The sequence below is a fragment of the Falco punctatus genome (assembly GCF_963210335.1).
Source record: "Falco punctatus genome assembly, chromosome: 9".
Taxonomy (NCBI): domain Eukaryota; kingdom Metazoa; phylum Chordata; class Aves; order Falconiformes; family Falconidae; genus Falco; species Falco punctatus.
Genome location: NC_137589.1, coordinates 50129668 through 50155405, shown reverse-complemented (window position 1 = coordinate 50155405; position 25738 = coordinate 50129668). Strand labels below are relative to the sequence as shown.

Here is a 25738-nt window from a genome sequence, read left to right as displayed (position 1 = left end):
GTGGACCATGCAGGGAGAGAGAAAGGCACAGGACAGGGCAAGGAGACAAAAAGCTGCTTCATTTTGCAGCTATCAGGATGCTGTGCAGAAACCGCTTCATTTAAACCCTTCCCCTGGGCTCTAACCCCTGCTGAACACAGGATTCCTGCCCGCTCCCCACCAGCTGAAGCTGCTGCAGGGGCTCAGGGCTGACAGCACCCCTCAGCCCCTTGGAGACCCCCGGTCAGCCACACACCACCAGCAGGCTGCGAGCTCAGGGACACTTTGGAGAGTGGCCAGAGCCCCCCTCCAGGCACAGCGGCTGTGCATCACTGGGAGTCCTCTTCCACCCGCATCCTGCCTTCTCCTACATCCCTCCTCTCCCTTGCTGTGATTTCTCCTCCCAGCTAGAGAGCACATTTGAAGATTGATTTGACAGTAGGTAAAAATGAATTTTCCCTCAATTTTCAGAAAATTAACCTGTTCCACCATAAAGGACAGCTCTGAAGCCCAGGCGATGGCAGTTGGAAAATCCTGCTAATATGAGCAAACCTTGCTGAAATCACAGCTCTGGCTGCCTGCGATCCCTGTGCAGTATCGCACCAGCTTGTACTGCAATGGCCAGGATCTCTTTGGCAATCACCACGTGTTTGTGCACGGGGCAGCAGTGGGTGCTGCGTTAACACAGCTGGCAGGGGAACGGTTCAGCTCAGTTGCCCAGGTCCCACGCCACGCTACCAGCCTGCCTTGGCTCGGGTGGACTTTTCTCCACCAGCATCAAAAGCTCCCCATTCTCAGGGCTCCCAGGCTGCTCTTGCTGCAACCATGAGCAAGGGAGTCCTTGACGGTGGGGTCTCTGCAAGATGCCTTGAGTCACTCACACCGTAGGCGGCTACTAAAGAGCCATCAAGTGACACTTCCATGCCTTTTTTTGGATGTGAAGCATCAAGCAGGACCTCAATGGCTTTATCTACTACTGTCTGGCTTTTCTTCCCCATTCTGTCTCCTTTCTGCTTGTCTCTAAACATACAAAATGTGTGTACATCCCTGGAAGGCCTTAGGGCTCTTTTCCTGCCCTGCATCTCCTCACCTGTCTGTGTGGACCTTGGTCTGGCCCTCCGTTGGGCGAGGTGGGCCTGCTCTGGTCAGCAGACTTGGGCTGAGAACGCTCCCGGCTGCCGTAGCGGTCGCAGGAGTAGAAACGCTGCTTTTCAGAGGAGGAGGAAGAGTGCTGCTTCCTCTCTTGGGACCGGCCACGTTCCTGCTTCTTGTCCTTGGAAGAAGACTCACCAGACTGGGCTACTGAAAGAAGAATGTTGGTTGGGGGTCACTAACATGGGAGGAACTCCCAAGTGTGGGGCAGGGAGGTCCTTCCAGGTAGATGGGACTCCAGAGCACATCAGATGACTGCTGGGCATCCTGAAGGGAGAAGGACAAAGGATAAATTCTTGTTTGCAAAGCACTTACCAGCTTGTCCATCAACCAGCTGGTGGGGGGACCTGTCCAAGGACTTCTGCTTCTTCTCTTTCCGCCGGTGACAGCGGTGGTGATGGTGGTGATGCCCTTGCTCTGGTGGCATGCGCTCCAAGGAGTACTCGTAGAGGTGCATGGCGTGAGGACGCTGCGGGGTCAGCGTGGAGACGGAGCGCTTCATGGGGCTCGTGTCTGGGATGGGCTGCAAGGGAGATGGAGGGACATGGAGCAGGGTGAGGGCAGGCACTGCACCGTGCTCAGCTGCTTGGTTCCCAGCACGGGGAGGGTCATACAGTAAGAGAAAGGGGCAAGGAGGGGAAGGAGAAAAAATGGTTAATTGGATATAACTGGAATGGGTAGAAGGACTTGTGGAATGGTAGATTGAGTGCTAAATTTGAGGAGCAAATGTGATCTTCATTTGCTGAAATGGGCTTTACTTTTAGCAGAGTGCCAATCCACAGGTACCATGGGTGCAGAGCAATATGCAGCACTTCACACCAAACACAGCATCACAGGAGTCAACAGTAGACTAGCAGGGTCATAGGGCAGCACAGTAGCAAGCATCTCACAAAGATAATTCTCCAAGACTAGTTTCACCCAAAGCTGCTTCAGGACCTGTTGTCATCCCAAAGCAACTCCAAAGAAGAAAGCATGAAAGCATTGCTGGGCATCATGTGGAGAGGGAATAAAACCAGGAACAAGTGGGCAAGGTACAAGCAAAGCCACTGAGAAATTAGTTCTATCTCCCTGTGGTTGAAGACCACTCCAATCAAACATTTAAACCTCTCTTGTGCCACTGTTGCTCCTTGAAGCCCTTGGGGCTAGGACAAGCAGGATAGCATGCATGTCCTGCAACTCTACCAGGACATCTCAAAAAATCACTACTTGGGTTTGCTATTGCTGTTTTCAAATCATTTGTGGCCAAACATCTGAACACTGGGCACAGGAACGCAGCCTTCCACAGGCACTGCTGGACCCTGTCCCTGTGCCAGTGGCAGCTCCAGACCCTGTTCCCTTCCCTTTAGCTTCAAAACCTTACAAAAATGCTTTGCAGAAGCCAGGGCAAGTGGGCTGCAGGACAGCTGGTCTCACAGCCTATCCCTTCCCTACTACCCAATTGCCAGGTATAAAGCTTAGAAAATGAGGACGATTCCCATGCGCCCTTCTCTTTCACTCTGCTGGCCTCCAGCTGGCTCTGTGGTGGAGTCAGGGCTTCGTCCATCCTCTCAAGGTTTCCCTGGGTCTGCCACTGCATCAAAGCTGCATGGCAGCGGAAAGACCTCGGAGCATGGGGGTCCAGCCAGCCGGGGAAGGAGCTCAGGACATCCTCCGGTCCCTCAGCTCTTACGCTGGCTGGAATTCACAATCCAATATGTGCCTCCAACAACAGTTCTTGCAGAACATTTACTTTGTTCACTGTAACCTTTCCAAAGAGCCTTGTATTATTTTTACGGTCTATGCCTATTTTGTTTGCTTATCCTGAAATTCAGATCTCTGTTGCCCCATGATATTTACACAATGCAAAGCCAGTTGTTTCACAGCTCTGCTCGTTATTTTGAGTAGAAAGAACCACTCTCTCTCCCAGCTGGCTGTTGGGGGCAGGTTATCTTGTGTGCAAAGGTGCAGTCTGGGTTGAGTTTTTGTTTGGTGCTCTCTCTTTTGCTAGGCAGTTACCTAAATATTGGTGCTTCCCATTTTTTTCAGAGGCACAAGGAAGACTTGGCTGGGGCAGGGGAGCACAGCCCAGCCTGTGGCACCGGTGCAGCCCGGGGTCTGCACCAGTTCACTTAGCGGGACCACGCTGTGCTGCATTTGTCCACTCTTGTGGCCCTTGTTGTGTGAACAAGAAATTACACTGAAGATCTTCATGTTTGTCCTCATTGCTTGCTGTTCAGCCTGAAGATGGAGGGAGGCAGAGAGGTCTGTACGGTGGATGGTCTGATGGGCAAAAACCGTGAAAATACTTCCTACTAAAAACACTTCCTCAGATTTCCAAAATCCATATAAAAGCTGCCAGCAAGAAGACAACAGAAATTTCCCAACAAAAAGCCAGCCATTGATAAGAAATGAACATTTCTCTTTGGACATGATTCTGTGCTTGTTCCAGGGACAAAAGTCCCCACTGACACTAATGGGAAGTGGCAAAGCAGTGAATACCCTTTCCATAAATCCTGACAATGCTCTCGTTACGTTAACGGGGCATGCACAGACTCCCCACAAGCCTCGGGAGACTATACCATAACCCTTCAGAGAATTACTAATTGCTTCTTCATTACCAAACCGATTGTTTTCACTTCCTAAATTCCTGTGCAACAAGGCATACAAAAACCAATAAATAAGCAAAACAAACAAACAAACAAAAAATCCCTGCTATTACAGCGTGCGGCGTGCAATTGTGGATTGAGGGAACTGCAGCAAAGTGGAAAGAGATAGCGGCTGCAACGGTGCAACATTGGACTCCAAATGAGAAGGGAAAAAAGTAAAGGGTTAAGGAAGGTTAATTATTTCTTAACATGAATTTAATAAGATACAACTTAGTGCAAACTACATACTGCTAGGTAACTCCCAGGTGACCGTGCTTTGCTCCTCTGCAAACAATTCGGACAAGATGAGAACATTATTTGAAGCAGCCCCACAGTACAGCCATTGTCAGACATCACGGCAGATGTGCAGCAGACACGATGACGAAAAGGGAGGGGAGGTGATGGGGGAAGAGGACAGCAAAGAGCGAGGGAGGAGGTGAGATTGAAAGCATAGGAAGATATTTTTTTTGTATAAAAAAAGTAGAACATAAAAAGACAGAGGAATGACAGGCAAACAGAAAGGGAGACATCCAGAAACAGAAAGCATTGCAAATAAGGGTTATAAAAAAATCAGAGTTTGGGGGGAGCAGAAGCAGCATGTGAGAAGGAGGGTGAGGGCATGGAGGGGGAAGACACACACAGAAAGTACATCAGTTATTTGCCTGAAGCTACAACCACCAAAACACAATATTATTAAATGAGGTTAGATCCGCTCAGATATTACGGGCCTGATTCATAACAAGATTCAGGAGCTTTGGCATGGGGCAGCTGTGCCCTGGGGAACACGTACCGTGCTCCTGCAAGAGACACTCACTCCTGCAAATACCCGAGTGCAGGGGAGAGGAGGTCCCTGAGGAAAGGCTCGTGCTGCTGGCACTGCTGCTGCCAACCGCGCTGCCTGGGAAGGAAAGATGCTACCTGTGGTCCAGGATAAAGAACAATTTTGTTCTGGGAAGGGGGAAGGGAGGGGGTATGGGTTTGCTTTGGGGTCTTTTTCTTTTATTAAGCATGTTGAGTAGTGTTCCCGATAACACAGAGAATCCCAGCGCTCATACAAAGGCCGCAGTTTCTGAAGTCAGCTGGGAAACACGCTAGCTGATGAAGTGTAGCTTGTGCCAGCCTGAGCACATTACCAACAAGATGCTATCTGTTGGAGCTATTGCCCTACGTGCAATACACAGGCTTTTAGTTCTAGGGTGCAGCGTACCCTTTACATTCTGCTTCCCATGGAGAGCAAGGGAAACAGCCCACAGCCACCGGCTGCTCCTTCCTGACTATGAATCAGGCCCTTTGGAGGAGAGAGACACGACTGTGAGCAGTAAGATGTTCTGACACACAGGAGGCAGGACGGTGGCTGGAGAGCAGCCGGGACAACAAGCTGGCAATGAACGTGTGAAATGCCCCAAAATGATCTGTGAAAACCATGACATCCTGCACGCTAAGTAGCATCCACAAGTTGCTGTAAAAGTCAACTTTAGCGATGAGGCTTCTTTACAAGAACTTGAACAAGGGAAATCCTCAACATCTTACTGACCAAAGCCACGATACAATATATGCTAAATATATAATATAGTGGGAAGAGAAAAAAACCCAGGGAGGATGCTTAACGTCTCAATGCAGCCTACCAGGCACATACTCCCTGGTACTTCTGTACCTACTATGTTCATCAAAGAGAATCACAGCACATCTCCAGCTTTCTTTGTGGCTAGGGCACAGGAGCATGCCTTGACTGGCTGTCTGGATAGACGGCATGCAACTGTCAACGGGAAACACATGCCTTCCAGGAATACAGGCTGGCAAACAGTATTGTCCTCGGTTAATGAGAACACACAGTATTGGGTAGGTAGTCCTGAGTCAGCTACCCAGCCAGAGGGATTTCTTTGGTTTCTTTTTGCTGCAACCAGGGATGAGTAGAACTTGGGACAGTGGTGTGTCTACCTATAAATACCTGCCATCCAAGCACAAAGGCTGGTTACCTGTCTCCAGGTTCAGCAAACATCTTTAAAACAAATATTTGCAAGCAACTTCCAACAACATGGCAAGCAGAGAGAAGATACCGAGTTCTTGACCTGCTCTCAGCCTCCCACCACCAGTAGCATCTTCCTCGCTCACCTGAGTTTCGGCAGCCAGGCGCGGCATGGACGCTGCCCGCCCCTGGCTCTCCAGGCCTGGTTGGTGCTCCCCGTTGGCAAGTGTGGGGCTGATTTCCCTCATTTCTACCACCTGATTGAAACAAGAAATAGTTTCAGTAGCAAGAATATGAACGTCAGCTTTGAAGCCTTCATCTGAGCAGGCTTCTGCTAAGTCTGGTTTAATTGTAAAGAGGGAAAGAGAGTAAATTAAGAGCTGTGGAGTGCCCAGGTTACTCTATCTACAGTGCTGTCTTCAACAAGGATGACAGCAGGCCAAGCTCTTCCACCAGCCATGGCAACGAGCCCCAGGTGACCTGTGAAACCCCTCATCTGAGTTTATACACTGATGACAATGGGACACCTAGGAAGAGATAACCTTAAGTAACCTATTGCAGCCCACATGTAATTCCATTAAAAGCGTGCCCAGATGTACAGCTATCAGACTGTAAAAGCTACTGGATTTGTTTTTTTTCCATAATATTCAGGCAACCTTGGCCTTGTAAGAGACAGAACAATGCTTGTCGCAAGGGACAGATCTGCCGTCTACTGCATTTCACCCTGTCTTTACCTGTTTTTTCCAAACATTTTCTAAAATTTCTAAAAACCTACTGCATTTCTAAAACCTACTGCATCCCACCCTGTCTTCACATCTTCACCCTGTTTTCTCACCCGTTCAATGGGAATTTCTTCTGAGTGGCCTCGTTCAAAAGCTGGTGTCCTGGTTTCATAAAACATGTCCTGGGTGCGTTGGGTCCCCCAAGAACTGGACTCTTTGATCCCACCCTCTGAGGCTGGCCTGTCAGAAGGAAAAGAGGAAAAGATTAACTCTTTTGCAAAGAGATTTTGCTGACCTTGTTGTGATGAAGGTAAACGGCTCAGATGCCCTTTGAGGTTTCACTTGTGAAACTAGTTGCAGGATAGGCGCAGCTGCTGGTGAAGCTATAACGTCCCTGGCCACTTCCTACACAGCCTGAAGATCTCAAGAGCAACAAGGAAATCAAACCAGCTATCATTTCCCCGCCGCCCCCCCCCCCCCCCCCCCCCCCCCCCAGTAACTAAGGAAAACAACTTCTGCAGCTTAAGTTCTGATGAAGAATGAAGAATTTTGGAGTTCAGGCAAATTATGTCCAAGACCAGCTGGACATGGGTCAAACCCATCTGTGGTCATGCTGAAGTACATACACTGAAGGTACAGCGGTACAGGTGGCCCTGGGTTTCTCTGTTCAGTCTGATCTTAGTTTCCCCATCACAGTTATTTGGGATATTTATACTTTGGATGTCTATTACTAAAGAACCATAGTGCTTGTGACCCAGAGGACAGTCACCTGAAGAGCAAGAAATGGAAGAACAGATTAGGAATCACTGACACAATAACTGTCCTCCTCTCTGTGCAGGTATTATTTTACCTAAAGACAAAGAGCCAGATTCTGTCCTGGAAAGTCTCAAGAAGCTCTTGCCATTGCCAAGTGCCATGAGCTCAAGGGATGACTTTGTTCCCAAGGACATTCTGACTCCCATGAACTCACTGCAGTGGGGGTTGGTGGGTTGGGATTTGTTTGGTTGTTTTGCAATGATCCCAAATTCCTGTGAGCAGACTCACACTTACAACTAGCCACAATGACAAGCTCTCCAATTAAGATTCAGAGGACATCATTAAGAAAATACACAGCTCTGGAGACCCCAATGCCACCACCACGTGGATAACTACACCTGAGACAGCAGTGGGAAGCAGAGCCACAGGGAGGCATTTTGGTAGCCACAGGTGGGAAATTGTCCCATCCATGGCGTGAAGGAGCCATTGGTTTTGGTGTCACCAGTGGTGCTACCCCACCTCCAAAGCAACTGAACCAGCAGTGGTTGGGGTTGGTGCATACACCCAGCGTGCCCTTTCTGTGTCACAGCTTTGGTGGGGAGGTCCCGGGATACTCACAAGGCACCCCCATTGTTGAGTGAGGCTGAGCTCTTCTGGCGAAGGAACGCCTTTGCGTTGTTGAACGCTGTGGGCTGGGTTTGCTCCAAGGTGGCCTTCAGGGGGTGGAAGAGTGACACCGGTCCAGGCTATGAAGCACAAGGAAAGGTTGTCAGAGACAGAGCTGTGAGCAGAGGGGATGCCCTGCAGTGCTTTTCTTCATTAATAAGAAGTCCACTTTGTCACCTTGAGGGATCAGCCCAGCAGAAAGCACACCCCAGCCTTCCCATAGCTGGAAGGTGCCCTCAGCTCTGGGTAAGCCAAAGTTGTCCTGCAGCCCCCTGCCCTCTGACAAAGCATCCTGCGGTCCCTAGGGGATTTCACCCACTGACGTGACCAAAGGGGCTCTGCAGTTCAGGTGGCTCAGACACCGCGTCTGTCGTAGCCTCCCATCTGTGAGCCAGCCAGCCAGGCCATGCTGAAGATCAGCTGGAGGGTATCCTGAAATCAACAGATATTTGTCCTAGGGTAAGGATAAAAATTTGTTTTCGGGAGGTGGGTTTGTGTTAGAGGTGATTTTGGGAGGCTAAGATTATAAGGGGTAGGAGTCAGCAGGTTAGAGCAAGGAGAGGGAAGGAAATTTGGTTGATGCCGTTGGGCACACAACCCCAAGCCAGTTGTGTGGAAATATTTTCAAAAAAATTGTAAAAATCTTCAAATCTTTTACAGCCAAAACAATTTTGATTAATTCCCATTTTCAGGAGCAACTTAAACATTTTATATACAAACTAGCATCAGCTTTCAATAATTCTTTGGTATCCCAAATAAATCTTTCAGTGTTTCCTAGTCTCTAGGCTACTACTTCTGAAACTAGCATTTAGCCTGTCAAACGTCACCTGACGTTTTTTTGAAAAGATCTTTCCTGACCTACTGGAAAAGGCAATTGCAACAGGTTTTTTTTTTTTGGTTTTTTTTTTTTGACAGAAAGAGACTTTGAGGAGAGGTTCCCATTTCTGAAAGAGCATTTTCAAACCCTGCATGAAGAAGCATCCAGACTTTCTAGATGAAATGTGCTGATGACTCTTGTCAGAGCTGCCCAGGGGCAGGACCGAGAGGTCACCGCGTGGCTGGGTACCTGGCACAGGCCTCCAGGTGGCTGGTGGACTTGCTCCCTGGTGTTCTTGTTCTGCTTGTAGAAGTCAAATATCATCAGCGCTGCATAGACCTTCCCCACAGTCATCTCATCGGCTGCCAGAGGATGGTGAAACACGGCAGACACATTGATTTGAGGAGCAGGGAAGGATTGGGAGAAGAATAAGTCAAAGAGCAGAAGAAAAAACAACAAATGGGTGTCAAAAACAAGGCAAAAGAAGAGGTGAGGTTAGAACAATGAGGCAAAATGGACAGAGAGAAGTGGAGGAGAGAAAGAGAGAAAGAAAGAGAGAGAAAGAGAGAAAGAAAGAGAGAGAAAGAGAGAGAAAGAGAGAGAAAGAGAGAGAAAGAGAGAGAAAGAGAGAGAAAGAGAGAGAAAGAGAGAGAAAGAGAGAGAAAGAGAGAGAAAGAGAGAGAAAGAGAGAGAAAGAGAGAGAAAGAGAGAGAAAGAGAGAGAAAGAGAGAGAAAGAGAGAGAAAGAGAGAGAAAGAGAGAGAAAGAGAGAGAAAGAGAGAGAGAGAGAAAGAGAGAAAGAGAGAAAGAGAGAAAGAAAGAAAGAAAGAAAAAGTTACAACAGACTTCTTCAGATCTTTGCCTGTTGCTGCCTTTCACACCTGAGGAGGATGGCCTCTGCCTCTAGCTCCCTGCAGCAAACATTCGCAGAGAACGTGCAGAACAAGACCAGGCAGGAAAACTCCGTGGCATTGTAAGCATTGCCCTCAGAAGACTCGCTAAATTAATACCAGACCCACAGCTAGCTTTTTATCACCAAAGAAGCCTTATTCCTGTTTCTTTGAATTATAGTCAACTGGGGCATAATGGGCTAACGTACACTGAAAGAGTATTGCGTTTTTCCAGTTGCCTTTTTCCACCCTCACAGCTGTGCTAGCAGCCCTTCCCGGCACGGCTGGAGCACTTACTGTGCAGCAGAGGGTTAAGGCAGCAGATACACAGCCATCAAGAGAGGAGGGGAAGAAAAGCCTTAAGCAGTCACTACCCACTGGTTTGCACCTCCTCAGCTCCCTCATTTTTTCTTAATTAACAATGTCTTTATTGCTCTGCACTGATTCTTATTAATCAGGAATCCAGAGCCCTTGTCTGGGTCAATCAAGATAATGGCAAACTTTCCATTTTCTTGGCACATTTGCCCGGTACATCATCAAGTGACACAAAGGCCTTTAACCTTAAAATACCCCACTTGTGATTCTGCAAGTTCTCAGCAAACTTTAATTTTCCTGTCCTGGTTTTCTGGAGCCCAGACAGTAGAAATTGTTCTCTCATCCTGAAAGGCACAGGCTGAAGGCAGACAAAGGCCAGGAAAAGGCTTTGGAAGAGGCTACACAGGGCACTGGTCCCTTCTTGGCACTGGGTTGGTTCTTGTTTTCTTTCTAAGCATAGGAAACCTGCTGCAGCATGATGAAATACATGCCTAGAGGTGACCTCAGCTTCCCTGCTCCGTATGTGCCCATAGCATGGAGGTGTGAGCTGTGAACCCTGCAGGGAGGGCACCAAGAAGCCAAACTGCACTTGGTTTCTTTGTTGCATCCTCTAGGTGCACCTAGATGGGGCTAGGGACAGAGCGGGCAAGGAGGGAGAAACCTGCTTCTTAGGTGGCTGCGAGGGGCTGGCTGATGAACCGCTTACGTTTGTGAGGAGGCACCAGCAAATCCAGCGTCTTCTGGGACAGATTGGGCCAAACCAGCGAGATCTCCTTTCTCAACTCAGCATCGCACTGGTGCTGTTTAACACCCCCTGCAGAATGGGATAGGGGAGAGAGAGAGAGAGGCACATGAAGGAGAGTGAAAACCCTTGTGCTGTCAGCATGTACCACTGTTGGCACTGCAAGTGCAGAAGGCAATGCCATGGTTGATTATAAAACCTCTCCACCAACTTTTCCCAAAGTCTTTGACAATGAGACGTAAGCACGCTGTTCGGTGTCAGCAGCGATATCACAAGGTAAAAGAGAAAGAGGCGAACACAGCAGCATTATTCAAATGGCCAAAGTGAGGTCTTAACACACAAGTGGAAAGTGATTAAAGTATGTGTAAGCCAACAGGCCAGCTCCCAGATGAATGCACTGCACAGTAGCCAATTAAGTAGTTCATCTGAATGACAGAGATTATTTTTCTAAGAGAAAAGTGATGGGAGGAGGCTCTGGGTACTCTGCTACGTGGCGATTTGAACTCCCCAAGGAAACTCATTAGGGAGGGTTCATTAAGGGCCTGTTAGTCCCGCTAAAGACTCAATTAAATGTAGCACATGACACCTATTCAAACAAAGCACATATCAACAAAACAGGTCAAAACCTCACAACCCACAGCAAATATAAACCTTATAAAGAATCCAGCGCTATCAGCTGAGCTCTCTTCTCTGGTTCCCTTCCAGTGTGCAGCCAAAGACAAGGGTGGGGGGAGCCTTTTTCAACTGGAAAAGGCTGGTTAGATTACCATTGCTGACAGGTAACTAGAAACCTAAAATAACACAAACTCGCTGCATCCTTAGCTAGAGGGTATTACTAAAACAAGGCGATGGCCCCTAAAACCCCAGGCGGTCCTAAACGTATCCTTAGAAATGAGCGATACTTGGTGTCACTCCCTAGGGAAGTCCCAGTGACCTCAAATTTTTGTTGTCTTCCAGCACTGCCTACCCAAAGCGTCAAAGGCAAAGTTTAAGCAACGTATGAGGGAGGTAATTAATACGTAGAGGTTGAATGGCTGGCCTAAAACCACTTAGGAAAAGCACAACATCCTAACCCTGCCCTGCCCTTTGCTTATAAGAGCACTGTTACCTCCTGTTAGCTTTTAAATGAGGTATAAAAGCGCTTTGGCCAGTCATGCCTTGATCCTGACCCCAGCCAGCCTGATTAACTAGTGTAACGACCCAGAGAAAAGGCCAATGATTTTATTACATTGCAAAGTTTAATTGGGAAGTCAAGTAAATGCCTGATTAAACACTTAAATAATTAAGTTTTATCTCAAGGCAGAATGCAGTTCACAGCACTTGGAGTCACTGCTTCGCTGCCAGCAGAGACCAACTGGAGAGAAAGGGTTGTTCCTCCCTCATGCTGGAATAGTTAAGAGGTGTGGAAACTCTCATCTCCGATGTACAGCAACAAGCCCATGCACAGGGCTTCTCTGAAAGCTCTCAATGGAGATGGCCAAAGTTCTCCACAACTCGTCGGCAGGGATGCCAGTGTGCAGCCACCCCAAAGGCAGAGTGATGCTCAGGACCCCACTGCCGCCTGCCCCAGGCTCCCTTGTCCTCAGGCGCTGGCAGATAATATGAAAATAGCATTTCCACCTGGGGCAGGACTTCTGTGGCTTTGGGAAGACACCAAAGCGGGGTCTGAGCCCCCGCATGCCGTTAAACATCAGCTCCCTCTCACCTGAGGCGAGTTTGATTTCTAGGGCAGTGCGGATCAAGGCCATCAGCGTGGACGTGAAGTGGACGGTTAAATCCTCAGGTGAGATCGGCATGTTCATCCGCACCAGGCGCTGGAGAGAGAAATGCAGTCGCTGTGAGTGTGAGTCAGGATTCCTCCCCCCACCCCCCTTCCCTCCCCCTCTGTGAGGCCTTAGAAACAGCCAGATTACAAACGCCCGTTAACTTTTTGCGCACTGAGCTAAAATGCATCTTTTCCATATAGATGTCACCTCCCTTTCAGGAGCAGGTCTGAGTTGTAACAGTGGTTTTAGTAGTTAAACAATTGATTTGCCAGCATTTGTACTGCAATCCTGCCTCCTTCCAAAAGAAGCCGATGTGACTGCTCTCATTCCATTTCAAACCTGGTACCCTGCTCCTGATTGTCTCCAACTATACCTGCAGCCTCCAGACACGTGGCTGGTACCCGTCACCCTACCAAAGCAGCATGCTCAGGAGATACAAACTGTGGAGCCACCTCCACCATCCTTGCCTACCCCAGTTACCCTCACCCATGTTATGGTTCTACAACAGGAGTGACAGCAACAAATGGGACCTGGCACCATCGCATGAAGGAAGATGCTGGAGGATTTGCATCTACCATCCGAGGATGCAGCTCCATCCAGAAAGTGACCGAGCCTCTTCCAGCTGTGCAGGTGAGTGGGACGTGAGGAAGGCACTGTCAGTGACAATGACAACAGGAGGCATGTGAGTGCTTTGTACAGGAGCTGTGCAGTCTCTGGAGTGGTTCCATGAGGATGCATTTCATGCACAGCCTGAAGCACACTTGAAAACAAGGCTGGTGAGCCCTGCGGTGTGGCTCTAGTGCTCTGGGGCAGTTTGGGGCTGGCTGCTAAAGGTGTGTGACATCCTTTTTATTGGAGACCCTTGGGTTCTGTCTCTTACTTCCTTCACTGTGGGCATCCTAGGAGCTCTGAAGGTCTCTTCCTTTCCTTCCAGTCAGTGAGCTACACAGCTCCATCTGGACCTTATCCACAGAGGAAGAGGCTGGATTAACACGATGAGGACTATAGTTTCCCCCAACTATGTTCTTTCCGGCCAGATATGGAATAGTCCCTCAGGACCAGTGTCTTCCAAAGATCTTCAGACCTGGTAGCAATTCCATCCTCATCACCAGCCAGGACCAGCTCTGACAGGGCAAAGTCATTCTTCTTGTAAGCAATGAAGTACCTGAGATTGCTTCGGAAAACTGTGGCTCCCTTAACACTCCTGGCAGCAGATCATGTAAATGCAGACGAGACAAGCCTTGCTGATAACCTTAGCAACACATTTAAAGGATGGATTTCTTCTCCTTTGGCAATCTAATGATTTCTCAGTTCCTCGGCTTTCACAAGCTGTTCAGAAACCTCCTTGGCCAGACCCATATCAGACGAGCCTCAGTGTTTCCGTTCTCCAAGGGTACGTGCAACCTGAGGAAGTCTCTGGGCATTCATCCGTCTAAGCAGAGCCTCCCAGCAGCCTGTAAAACCAAGTGTGAGCTTGGCCTGGGCCCCTTGCTTGGGAGGGAATTTCATCCATATCTGAAGGCTGCTTAGTCTGTTATTTTGATCCCTATCACTGTTCAGAAACCTTCTCTTTGTTTAACAACAGCTCAACATGCTGCAAAAGAAATCTAAGCAGAGCCAGCAGTGGGCTGCGGGCTCACCGAGGCAGCAAGCTGCCCTGGCAGGCAGCGCACAGGCAAGGCCAGATCCTGCCCAGGCTCAGCACCCTGTAATACTGTGCAATGGCGATGGCTGAGAGGGTTTCTCGTAGCTGCAGCTTTGCCAGCGCAGACCTAGCTGCAGATGTGACGGCGGTGGCTCAGGGGTACCTCGCGCAGCCCCACTCACCCTCCTCGCTGGCTGGGGAAGCTGCACGGTGGAAGTGCTGCTGCTTATGGGCAGGTTTTTTGCTGGTGAGGGGAAACAGCGTGTAGCTGAGAGCAGGGATCTGCCTGGAGTTTCAGGTGAGGTGAGAGGCAGAGTGCTCAGCGTGAGCACCGATTCCCTACTCTTATGCCCTACTCAAACGTGAGCCAACACTGGTGAACGAGGACTTGGTCCATCACTGGGTTAGCTCCTTGCTTACAGAAATCTCTGATACGCAGTTTCCCAGAGTATGAACTTAGCTGCCTTAGGCCTTTTGCTGCCTGAAAGAGGACAGACTCCAGCCCTGGTACCTTCTGCCAGCCAAGGAGAAAATGCCCCACTCCAGGCAGGACATGTGTCACCGCTGATGGGGGCACAGGGCACTGGTCCAGTGCAGAAATTCTGCTTCTGAAGTGAGCTGACATTCAGAACAGCCGAGACCTCCTTATTTATCTTATTACTTGTCTCCGGATCTCATTGCATGCCAAAGGGACAAGAAACTCATGTAACAGCTTACCCTGCCTCCTGAAGTCTGAGACAAACCATTACAATCTGAAAGATTTTTGTTAAAGCACACCCAGAGGTTATCTTCCATGTCTGACAAGCCTCAGAGATAGGGAAATAAAACCAAGACTCTCCTCCTTTTACAATTCAATGAGAGTATCAAATGCTGGCAATGCCACAACAATTTTTTTCTGTTCACTGGTGTCGAATGAAACAGGATTCCAATTCAGACTTCTGCCCTCAGCACACAAAAAAATTGTTATATCGACAAGAGCCCATGGTTATCACTTACAGAGTCCCACTGAATCCCATTTCAGTGGGAGAGAGAGTTAAGGGATGGAGAGAGAAAGAAGATGCATGGAAGTGAAGAACAAGCAGATGAGAAAGAATTCCCCACAGGAGAGCTCTATCCTCACAAAAGCTAATGCCAAAATGCATTTTGGGACTGAGATATCCCAGGTCCCCCCAGCTGACTTTCCAGACCAAATTCCCAAAGGACATGGATGCAAAACACGGGCCATGTCCCAGCAATATGCAGCAATGCTGTGTGGTGGTGTTTCCTCCTAAATTTAATCAGGGACAAAGGATTTAGAGAGTGATGTTCCAAGAGGTTGCACACTTGTAATTGTACACTTGCAGGAAGGCTGGCTGAGCAAAAGCCACATGGAAATGCTGCATAGGAGTGCTGCAGCCAGCCACCAACCACAAAAACTTTCTCCAGAGCATTCCCTTCCTTCCTCCTCACATCACCCTCCATGCTGCCTGGTCTACAGCATTCTTCCCATCCCAAAATACAAACTGATCAAACAGGTCAACCCAGACACCTTTAGGTCATTGCAATTTCTGGTAAATCACCAACCAACAGAAGGAGGGGTTGTTGTATCACTCCTCATGCATCTCATAGCCCCTAGCTAGGGATGGCCAGCACTAGCAGTCACATCAGGAGAGGGGAGGCTTGGTCTGGCTTGGGTGGGATGTCTCCCTCTCTCCTATCAGGGTAGCAAACCCGAACACATCTCCCCATCCTGCTCTGGGGTAGGTTGTTGACCGCCAGTTGAGAAGCACGTGCACTGCAAGGTGGACTGCAAGTTGCACTTACCAGAGCAGAGCAGCTGTCCATTTCTTAGCCAAAAACCCCATAAAATGAGACAAAAGTGCCTTATAACCTGCTACAGCAAAGCTTGACAGGTCTCAGCTACAAGCTGCCCTAGATCCCTCCCAATACCAGTGAAAACTGCTTTCTTGGAAGCCCCTGACATGAGAAAATATGTTGCTTAAATGGATATGCCACATTTCTGTGAGAGCTCCTGCTGAAGATGAAGCAGGTACCAGAAAGGAATTAATTCATCTTTGATTCAAAATAGCTTTGTCACCACGCCATGTGGGAGGCAAGGGAGAAGGCAGCTTGGTGAGACATGCTCACTCCATGTCCCCACACCACCATAGACACCAGTGGAGCCAAGGAGTGATCCAGATGTTGGCACAGCTGCCCCAGAGGAGGCACTCGGCACCAGAATGTCCCTGCCCGTCATCTAGTGCATGTTCCTAGTGCCATAAATGCAATGGAAAGGCTGAAACTGCAAACAAAAAGATACCTTAATTCTTCCCTCCAACGTTATAAAAGAACATTAATGTAAAAACATCTCCTTCCAACATGCACGGAGCAAGAAATTCCAACGTTTTCAAAGCTGCTTCCTACTTTTACCTGTATTTTAATTCATTTACATTTCTATAGGACCCATTTAAAAGGAACTGGAATCCAACTGAAATTGGTAAAATTTCTCAAAGATGAATTTTCTTGTTGACCCAAAATTGGTCTTTGAAAAATGAATCATGAACTTCTGATTTTTATCCTTAACTAGGACACAAGAGAAAATTTCTATGCTTTTCATACAGCATAGGCAACAACATGGTTCACAAAAGCCAAACAACCGAACCACTTGTTTAGCTTGTACATGGCAATTTAAAGTAAAATTAACATCTCTCCCCATTTTTGCTGTTACTCCTGGCTGAAGTTGTTCTTCAAGGCCATGTCTTACCAATCCCTTGTGCTTTGGAAGTCAATGCAAAAATCTGGTAAAAAATAAATAAATCTGATTTGGATAAGTTTTCATCTTTCTGGACTCCAGAAGGAAAACATATGAGCCTGCTGATGGAGATGTCAGGCCACCTGATGCTTCCCCACACTAGTAAAAAGCTTGCATCACTTCGGGTGCCTTGGAAACTGCCAGCCACAAATGAGGGGTATCCAGGAAAACAGCTGGGAAGCAGGAAGAAAAAAAGGTTAAAATCCCTCCCAGGTGCCCAGACCTGGCAGGAAAGGGCCTCCCCCTCCCCCCGGCTGCTCCTCTTCCTCCCTTCATCTCCAATTTCCTTTGAGGAAAAGCAGCTGGCAGCAGATGGAGTCCCCGCTCCTGTTTTCCAACTGCGCTTGGGGAACCCTTCTCCAGCCCTTGGTTTTAATTAGGTGGTTTTGGAGGCATCCCCCTCCTGAGTAAGGGGAGCTCGTTAGTGTTTCTGCAGGAAAAGGCCCCAGAGGCAGGAGCTGCAACAGTGTCTCTAGAGTCTCCTAATTAACTCTGCAGATAACGAGACAGCAACCGATTACAGCCAGGTTAGGGAGGCAATGCTTTTTGCTCTGGTTACTTGTGTGGTCAGAGAGGTTCTAGTAGTGACTTAATTGCAAATAAACATTGCTAACGAGAAACCAAACCTGTGTGTCAAGCAGAATTGACAGAATTTGTGCCCTTTCAACATTTGGTTTCTGCAGATTTTCTGCTCAGAACTTCTTGGACAATGTCTGAATAGGCAGGGAACTTATTAGAGAAATGGGGGAAAATTCCTCCCAGTATCAAAAGTCAGGATAAAAGGTCTCCTGCTGGCTCCCAGCCTGACCCAGAAAGTGAGCACCGAACAGAAATATCTGCACTGTAAATTTTATTCATCGACACATTTGTCCAAACGTTAGCAGGAAGAGGAGCATATGGAGCTACAAATGCCAGGAAAACTAGCTGGCACCCCAACGGAATTGAATCATTAAGAGCACCCCATCCACAGCCCCCGCACAGCCACTGGGACAAGAACTGCTCTGCGAATAAGTCCCAAATGGGAATAAATTCAGGACAATGGAACACTGCTGGTGGGAAACAAGGCTGAGTTTGGTGAATAAATTATTTGCTATGAATAATTCACCCTGACCTAGTTGTAATTATTCTACTCTTATTTAACTCTTCTGTTGGCTTCAGAGAGGCTGGCCAGGGCCCTCCTCCCTCCCATGGCCAACAGAGGAGTGAGGTCTGGGCCCCAAAATGTGGGCTCTGTCTCTGGCACACAGCTGGACCTGTCTGGGCTGGGGAGCCAGCTCAGCTCTGGGGTCACCCCCCATTGCATATCCAGGAGCCTTGGCCATGTCAGGAGGCGATAAAGAAGCCAGAGCCCTTCTAATCCCTGCAGTAAATCAATCGCCCTTGAAATAGGGAGCAAAAAGCTCTGCTTGACAGCATCAACAGAGCCACAAAATGAAGTCAAGAGCCCCCTCCAGCTGCCAGCATCGCCCAGCAGACTCCATGTGGGACTTTGCCTAGAGCAGGACTTGGACAGCGTAGAGCCGTGGCTGCTGGTGATGCTGTCTTCTCCTGTCCCTGGAGAGGGTGGTAAAAAAATGACTCTGAAGAGCAGTGGAGAAAGGCTTGTGTTAATGCCTCTCCTGCATCACACCATTCCTAAGAATCACACCCTCAGGCTCTCAAAAAAAACCCTCCTCCAACTTCACTCTTGCAAATACCTGCAAGATACCTTGATGGCACTGCAGTGTCAGAGAGAATTCCTTCTCCTATTTTCTCTAAAGATGCTCTGCAGTGCAAAGGATGGACTGACTCCAGGTGACGGCAAAGCTGGCTGCGGCTCTGCCCTTATTGCTACTACTGGATAGGACATCAAACCCCAGGACCCTTCACTATCAGCAAGCTGATATCAAGACAAACAACTGTCTAAGAGGCCTCAAAATCTCAACACGACTGTCAACAGCGTGAAAAAACATCACCACCCTCATCTGAAAATGGACAAGCGATCAAATCTCAAGAACCTGGAGTGAAGTCAAAGTGGGTTTCTTTCCTCTTTTCATTTGAGTAGAAAAGATTTTAAAATTCAGTCCCTTCACATTCTTCTCACCCCCCCAGTGCAGGACAGAGCTCTCCTGGTGCCCGAGCAGCGCAGCCGGGGCCCCCCCGCATGCAGCCCCAGGCAAGCAGCAAGCCACGCGCACGGAACTGCAGAGGCTGGTCATGCCGGCCAAGGAGACCAGTTGAGAAAGGGGAACCAGAAAACAGCAGAAAGGAAGGACAGCAGCCAAGGGGGCTGCAAAGAGGGAAAACTCCAAACAAAATGACAGTGTGCACGTACTGAGAAGGCAACACAGACAAAGATGGGGAAAACACATCAAACCTTTGCAGAGAGGACTGGGAAAAAAATATATGGAAAGAAAAAGGATGGACACGTGGGGCAAAAGAGCTTTTGCCAGACAGACCAGTAAGGTTTATAAAACATCATTTGGTTCAGAGAGAGAGAGCAAAACCAGCGCAGAGACAAAGCCCTGGCGGCTGTCAGCACTGACTCTGCTACAGTTGCAGGACATGGGGGTCGTTGTCCCTCTGCAGGCTGGCTCTGCGGGAAGGTGTGCATGGTTGGGTGGGCTGCCCTGTGCTCCCCAAGTCTCCCATCAGCTGTGGGAGGACAGCAAGGTTGGCACTGGTAGGGGAACAGCTGGCAGGTGTAGGGCAAGGGGATGCCACGACCCACACGCAGCTGCCACCTGGGGGAAGATGCTCAGCACCAATCTGTCTCGGTGGACATGCTGTTCCTAGTGCTGCAGATAGAAAAGGAGGAGGGAGGGAGCCAAAACCAGTACTGCCTCGCCACAAGGGTTTAGTTTTATCAGCAGCCATAGCTGGGAGTGAGGGTCAGTGCAAGCTGCAGCCTTACACTGTGGGAAAAAAATCAGATCTGGTCTTAAATCCATATTTCTGTATTTTGGGGCTCTTTGATAACATGCAAAATGAATCTGATCACCTTCAAGCTCAGAGAAATCTGATGTCCAGTCTAGATTTGAGCTGTTTGATTGGAACCAGTCTCTACTTTCAGTTCAGTCATACACAGACACCCTTTAGAGGTTTCATAGTAGATAAGTAAAAATCAAAGACGCCTTTAAAGAAAATCAGGAGTCTGTATTTTAGAAAGAAACTGTTGGTATGTACCTAAGTTCTATGGATTTGTTCTGTGAAGACAGACAAATTAAATGAGGTCTCAGCTGACTCACAGGGAAAAGACAGACAGGGAAGGCACATCTACAGTGCCTCTGCCCGGGGAAAGCCTGCTGCAGCCGTCAAGAGCAATCGCAGAGGCACACAAACACCACACTAAGAAAATCAGCCAAAGGGTTTGTTTAAAATGCCTATTTTAACACATGATCTCTGTGTCCCCTTTCATTTTCTTCCTTTTTTAACTGCACAAGATTGGGGGGTGGGGAAGCTTTATGCTTGTGGTACACGTGTGACCGCAGAGCAGTAGGTCTGGGTTGTCCAGCTGCAAATGCCTACTGCCGGGCTTTCAGCAGGGCACAGCTCCATCTTAAGTCAAAGGAAACTTACAGGTGTTAAAAAGAGACACCGATTACTTTAAAATCAGTGGGTTTCTGCCTATAATTGGCACTTCTATACAGATGTTTACCTATCTACTCATCTATCTGAAATAGCTGAGAGCTGGCATTTTGATGTAGCTGGGTTTCTCAGGCTTAGTTATGGTACGGTGGGTATGAATTACTCATAATAGAGATGCTGTTTTAAAGCAGCTACCAAAGTGGCCAGAAACAAATCAGAAGAAATACATAAAAGATATCTAACTGGCTAGCCTTAAGGTTATGTTTAATTTTCTTTTTATTTTAAATCCTAACACTCTGAGGAAGGATCTTGTATCTGAACCTCTTCTTGCTGCTAAGTGCCCTACATAAAGGCAGGCCCAGGTTTGGGTTTAGCTTGAGTCTTTTTGCAAAATCTTGCTTTCATAAGGCCTCAGTGAACAAACAAGCACTACTGGAGGGGCTGTTGTGATTGGGATCCGTTGCACCAAGCACGGTGGGGGCCAGTAATTAGGCTTGGTGGTGACTCAAATGACATCAACAGCCAAAAAAAACCCTGTTGAGTTTTATGGGCGCCCAATTACGCCAGTGCTAAATGCTTATGACAAACCTCTCCCTCTAAAACTGTGACATTCAATGTTAGAAGCTTCCCAGGAATCAGCCCTGCAAATGTAAATTTCCAAGCGCCCTGCGAGCTGTTGGGAAGGCAGCGCGGCTTTAACTGGCAGGGTCTGGGTCTGCTCCTTAATTCCAGTTCTATGTCTAGCTCAGTTTCATCCCCACAACATCTGAAAGGCGGCAGCTAACAGCCTTTTGCAGTTTTGTGGTTGAATTCGAAAGTTTTTCAGAATAAACAATAAGTTAGAATGATTTCTTCATCTAACCGTCTTAAATGTTTTCTGTTAAAATAATTTCTTGCACAAGGGTATTTAAGGAGCCCTTCTGGTGTTGCCACTGTTTAATAGCTTGCTAACTCCTACAGTACTGCCTACTCTAATTACTCCAATCTAATTAAGAAGGGGGAAAAACAACATACTACTGAAGGGCTAGTGAGAATGGATAGTCAAAGAGCTGTAGGAAGATAAATGGGGATCATATTGGTGGGGTAATTTGCTCATTAGCACCCTCCTTCCTCAAATTAGCCTAAATGGAAGCAGAATGAGAGAGAGAAACACTGATAGAGACAGCAGAGACATACTTAGAAAGACAAACTGATGTGCCATAGTTTCAAAGACCAAAAAAAGGTTTTAAAAAAAAAAAAAAAAGAAAGAAAAATAAAAAAAGAAGCAGAAGATCCAAAATCCAGTCTGCTTGGAAAGCAGAGAAAGCGCCAGAGAAGTCCAGGAGAACAACACTAATGCCACAGAAAACCGGCACCCACGTCAGCCACGGCACAAAAAGCTGGTGGTTTGGCAGGAGTTTCTAGGGGGTTGGTCTACCTTATAGGCAACGCGAGCAGGGCATTTCTTTCCCAGGCCTAGAGGTGGGGACATGTGTCTCAGCATCTCATACATGTCTGTGTAACTGATGCGCCCGCTTGGAGTCAAAGGGAGGGAGGCAAAAGCGAGAGGACACAAAAATCAAACCAGACCGGGTTGGGGGAGGAAGAGGGGGAAGGAAGGGGAAAAGGCAACACAATGGAGCAAATGAAAAGGAGGAGAGAGAGGGGAAAGCAGACAAGAAAACAGAGATCTGGTTAATCAGATTTCTCAGGAAAACAAAACCAAAATGAAGAGGTGGGTAAATAGAAAGGTTTCTCCGCTTCCGTTGCTGCGTTTCAATGCCCAACGTCTCCTCCACACTGCAGGGACATCCCGTGGCCAGAGCTGTGCCTCGGCACGTGGGTCCCTGTGGGGAATGATTGATGTCTCTGCTTGGGGGGGTGGGGTGGGGGTGGAGGGTGTAGGTGTGGGGAGGGCTGGGTTTGGCTGGCTCTTGGCGGGGGTAGAGGGATGCTTCCCTTTCTCACCCCCCCCAAACCAGTCGGTCAAGGCTGTATTCATCATGCCAGGGAGAGCTGGTAGGCAGGATTATGGGACAGGGAGAGACAGGGCTTAGAGAAAACATTCAGCTTTCCATCAGTAAATGCAAAGTTTGGGTTTCAGGCTCGCCTGAGGGGCTGCGAGAGAAACGAAAAGCCAGTTCCCGGTGTGTTTGCTCAGGGAACAGCCTGGGACTGCTCTGGCTCCAAGCCAAGGGTGCAGCTCCGCAAAACCTCGGCCAGCCTTCAGTCCTCCTCCAGCCTGAACTCCAGTTTGACAAAACCAGAGCCCAGCCCTTGAATTGCAGTAAGGTGATGGAAAGGGGACCTGTTTCTCCCCGGCATTTGTTGGGACCCTCTTTCATCAAGCCAATGGGAACTGGTTGTCTCCACCACCAAGGGTGGCCATCTGTCCTGTACGTTAGAGGGAACTGGGAATTGCAGAGATTTGGGGAAAAGCCCTTAAACCAGCTGATGGTGCCTACCTTCAGCACACGTGGTAAATAAAACCCTGCCCTGAAAGGCAAGTGCAGAAACAGCCAGGAATTCTGTTTTGCCTTTTTCTGACTACTGAAACTGGGAGCATGACTATAACAATCTCATTTTCTTGTCCCAGTGAGCTGCCTGCTTGTTACGCTGCGCAAATCTGTGCTGCCTGTCATCTGAGGAGACCTAAGTATATTGCAGCACGTTATTAATTAATGTTTAACCCTTGGAAAAGCAGGACAGTATTATCATCTCCACTATACTAGGAAGGAAACAAAGATCTAAGCTCCCATACAAAATCCCTTTCTCCTACAGAAACAGGCACCTGTATGCCAGCTCACTACCCTGACACGGGTCCCAATTCCTATATAGAGCATCAGTGCAAGAGGGGGTGGAAGAGAGAACTTACCAAGCCAAAAGCAGCTATTCCTGTCCTTGGTAACTAACACAGTTAAAATATCACCCAGGTTTTTTAGCCCAGAGCTAATTTAAAGGCTGCTGAGAGACACAATTTCTAATTACAGCCAATGGCTTCCCTCTGGCTTCTCTCTTCTGCCCCTGCCCCCTGGCTGGAGGTACAGGGTCTCGTGCCTTCTCTGCAATGGTTGTTAACTCCTAAACCCCCAGTTAGGTGTGGAAAACACCTGGGCTGGAGTGAAAGAGAAAAGCAAGCTCCACGCTGGCTGCTTCCACTCCCCTCTCCTGCATCTTCTGCTCTCTGTGCACTGACTGCAGGAAAATCCCTGCCTGTAACTGGGACCCCACTGAGGTCCAGTGTCATCCTGTGCTGATTTCTTGGCAAGATCTGTCAATTCCCTGGCTCAGCTCCCAAGCACAGGGTACTTTTCCTGCACCATGAGGAAGGAGGTTTCACTGGATGTCCACCATAGCTTATGATCTCAGAGAGGTAATTTTGCTCCCAAGGTAATCCCTGGCTGTTGCACTGTGGAAAGCTCATCCCTTCATCTCTTCCCAGCCTAGGTACCCATCCCACCCTGCTGCCCAGTTAACCAATGTCCACATCAAATGTTTTTTCAGCTCAGGAAAGGGAAGGGTTTGAATACCGGGCATTCAACTGGAGCAATGCTGCTATGAAACCCAAACAAAATGGAGTTGCTACTCCTTAGAAATCTCGGGATGACATTTCTCTCCACTGCGTGTATATATAGACAAAGTGCTCAGATGCTGTGCTGCTTTTCCCCAACACTTCCCACCTAGACCCGGCAGGATGGAAGCTGGAGGGTTCACTGTCTCATAAAGCTGCCTGTCTTCAGCCAGCTGGGGTGTGGGAGTAGATGGGGAAGAGATGCATGGAGGAAAAAGGAGGCAGTCAGTCAATCATTCCTTGTTCCAGGCAAAGGGTTAGTTACATTACAGTTTCTTTTCTGTACTCTTTGCATTTGCAGTTTGGGGGGTGGTGGGGTGGGGTGTTTAAAAAGAAACAAAACCAGAACTGAAAATGCTGGATGGAGTCTCTGAAGTTCCAAACCTTGTATGCCACCCTATGAGGGCACTTCTTTCCTAAGCCCAGGGGTGGAGCAATTACACGTAACAAATTGTACATATCCTTATAATGAATCCGGCAACTGGAAAGAAAACATCAGATGTTATGACAGCAAAACCCAAGAAGAATCAGTTTTTCCCCAGACAAATGGGAGAAGTTGGAAGGGCAAAACACGCTGAAAAGCAAAGTTAGTCTGAGAGCAACCAGGCTTGCAATGGAAAAGGCACTTTAACAGAGAGAGAAAGAGAGAGAGAGAGAACTTCCAACTACTTAACAAATTCTGTAGTCTTGGATTTTCTTCTGTGAAACCTTCAGTGCCACGGCAAGACCTTTGAACCACTGCATTCAGTTACCTGTATCACTGATGTTTTACTTCTCTGTGCCTGAGCATCTGCCTCCTGACAGCCTCCAGCCACCACCCAGGTGCTGCAGCAGCCCAACACCACCAGAGCCTGCCGCACACAAATCGCCTATTTAATGGGTTATTAAATGGGATTCAAATGAGCTGGTTCAAAAGAACTTGGGAACCTTTACCTTCCACTGTTACCACCTACATAACCCCAGCAGGGCTGTGCTTGGCTTCATGGGCAACAAGCAATTTGCTGGAAGTCCAGAAACCACCATCTCGAGAGCTGCCTTGGCCATGGGCACTGGGAAAATCCAGCCTTCATTACCAGCAGGTGAAATCAGATACCTCGAGGTAGCTTTATGGCCAGTCTCATTAACTCTCAACAATATTTTCAGCTAATTTAACAGCAGGATTACATTTCTTAATCTTTTATAAGTAACCAAATCATGTACAAAAAGAGCTGTACTGAACTTCAAAATGACCTCTAAAGAAAAACGAGATGATTTGGCTTCACTATGTTTATTTTGGTACATTATATAAAGAAAGTTGGAATATATTGGAATATCTCCTTCAATATTACTGCTTTTTTGGATGTAAAAAATTAAGGTCTATTCAAAACCTTCACAATCAACTTGAAACTATTAATTCAGAAACAGATCAAATGGAACTGTGCAAGTCTTGGCTGCAGGCCTAATCATGGTTATAAAAAGTATATTGGTTTAACTGAGTCAAGAAGTTTACTGAAATTTTAGAACGGCTATGTAAAATCAGCAATACGTATGAGCAGTTCCCTGAGCTCTCCAAGAGCCTGTGGAGGGCTGGAAAACCAGCAGAAGTATTGCTTTGGAAGGTCATGGCAGCAAATTATGACAAATTATGACAAACAGGGATTCCTTCCCAGGTTGTTTATATCTATTTGAGTTCTGTTTGCTTTCATCAGCATCCCTTTATTTCAGGTAGGTGAGAAAAAGCTCTCCCTTGGGAGCACCTGCACCTTCTCCCAACTGCTGAAGGTGCTGCCACAATAGCATCTCCCTCAGCTC

The 25738-nt window shown here is 48.0% G+C and overlaps 1 protein-coding gene across 1 annotated transcript in view; it reads right to left on the bottom strand.

Annotated features, from left to right (window-relative positions):
* CACNA1B (calcium voltage-gated channel subunit alpha1 B) overlaps positions 1–25738 on the bottom strand; it is a 306849-nt gene that overhangs the window by 10761 nt on the left and 270350 nt on the right. Inside the window, exons 39-48 of the mRNA XM_080403088.1 lie at positions 24332–24428; positions 12334–12442; positions 10593–10700; positions 8932–9044; positions 7818–7945; positions 6557–6683; positions 5868–5978; positions 4005–4040; positions 1447–1654; positions 1070–1281 (exon numbers count right to left, since the gene is read on the bottom strand). Of these exons, the coding sequence (XP_080259214.1) occupies positions 1070–1281; positions 1447–1654; positions 4005–4040; positions 5868–5978; positions 6557–6683; positions 7818–7945; positions 8932–9044; positions 10593–10700; positions 12334–12442; positions 24332–24428 (1249 nt within the window). The remainder of the gene's footprint in view (positions 1–1069; positions 1282–1446; positions 1655–4004; positions 4041–5867; positions 5979–6556; positions 6684–7817; positions 7946–8931; positions 9045–10592; positions 10701–12333; positions 12443–24331; positions 24429–25738) is intronic.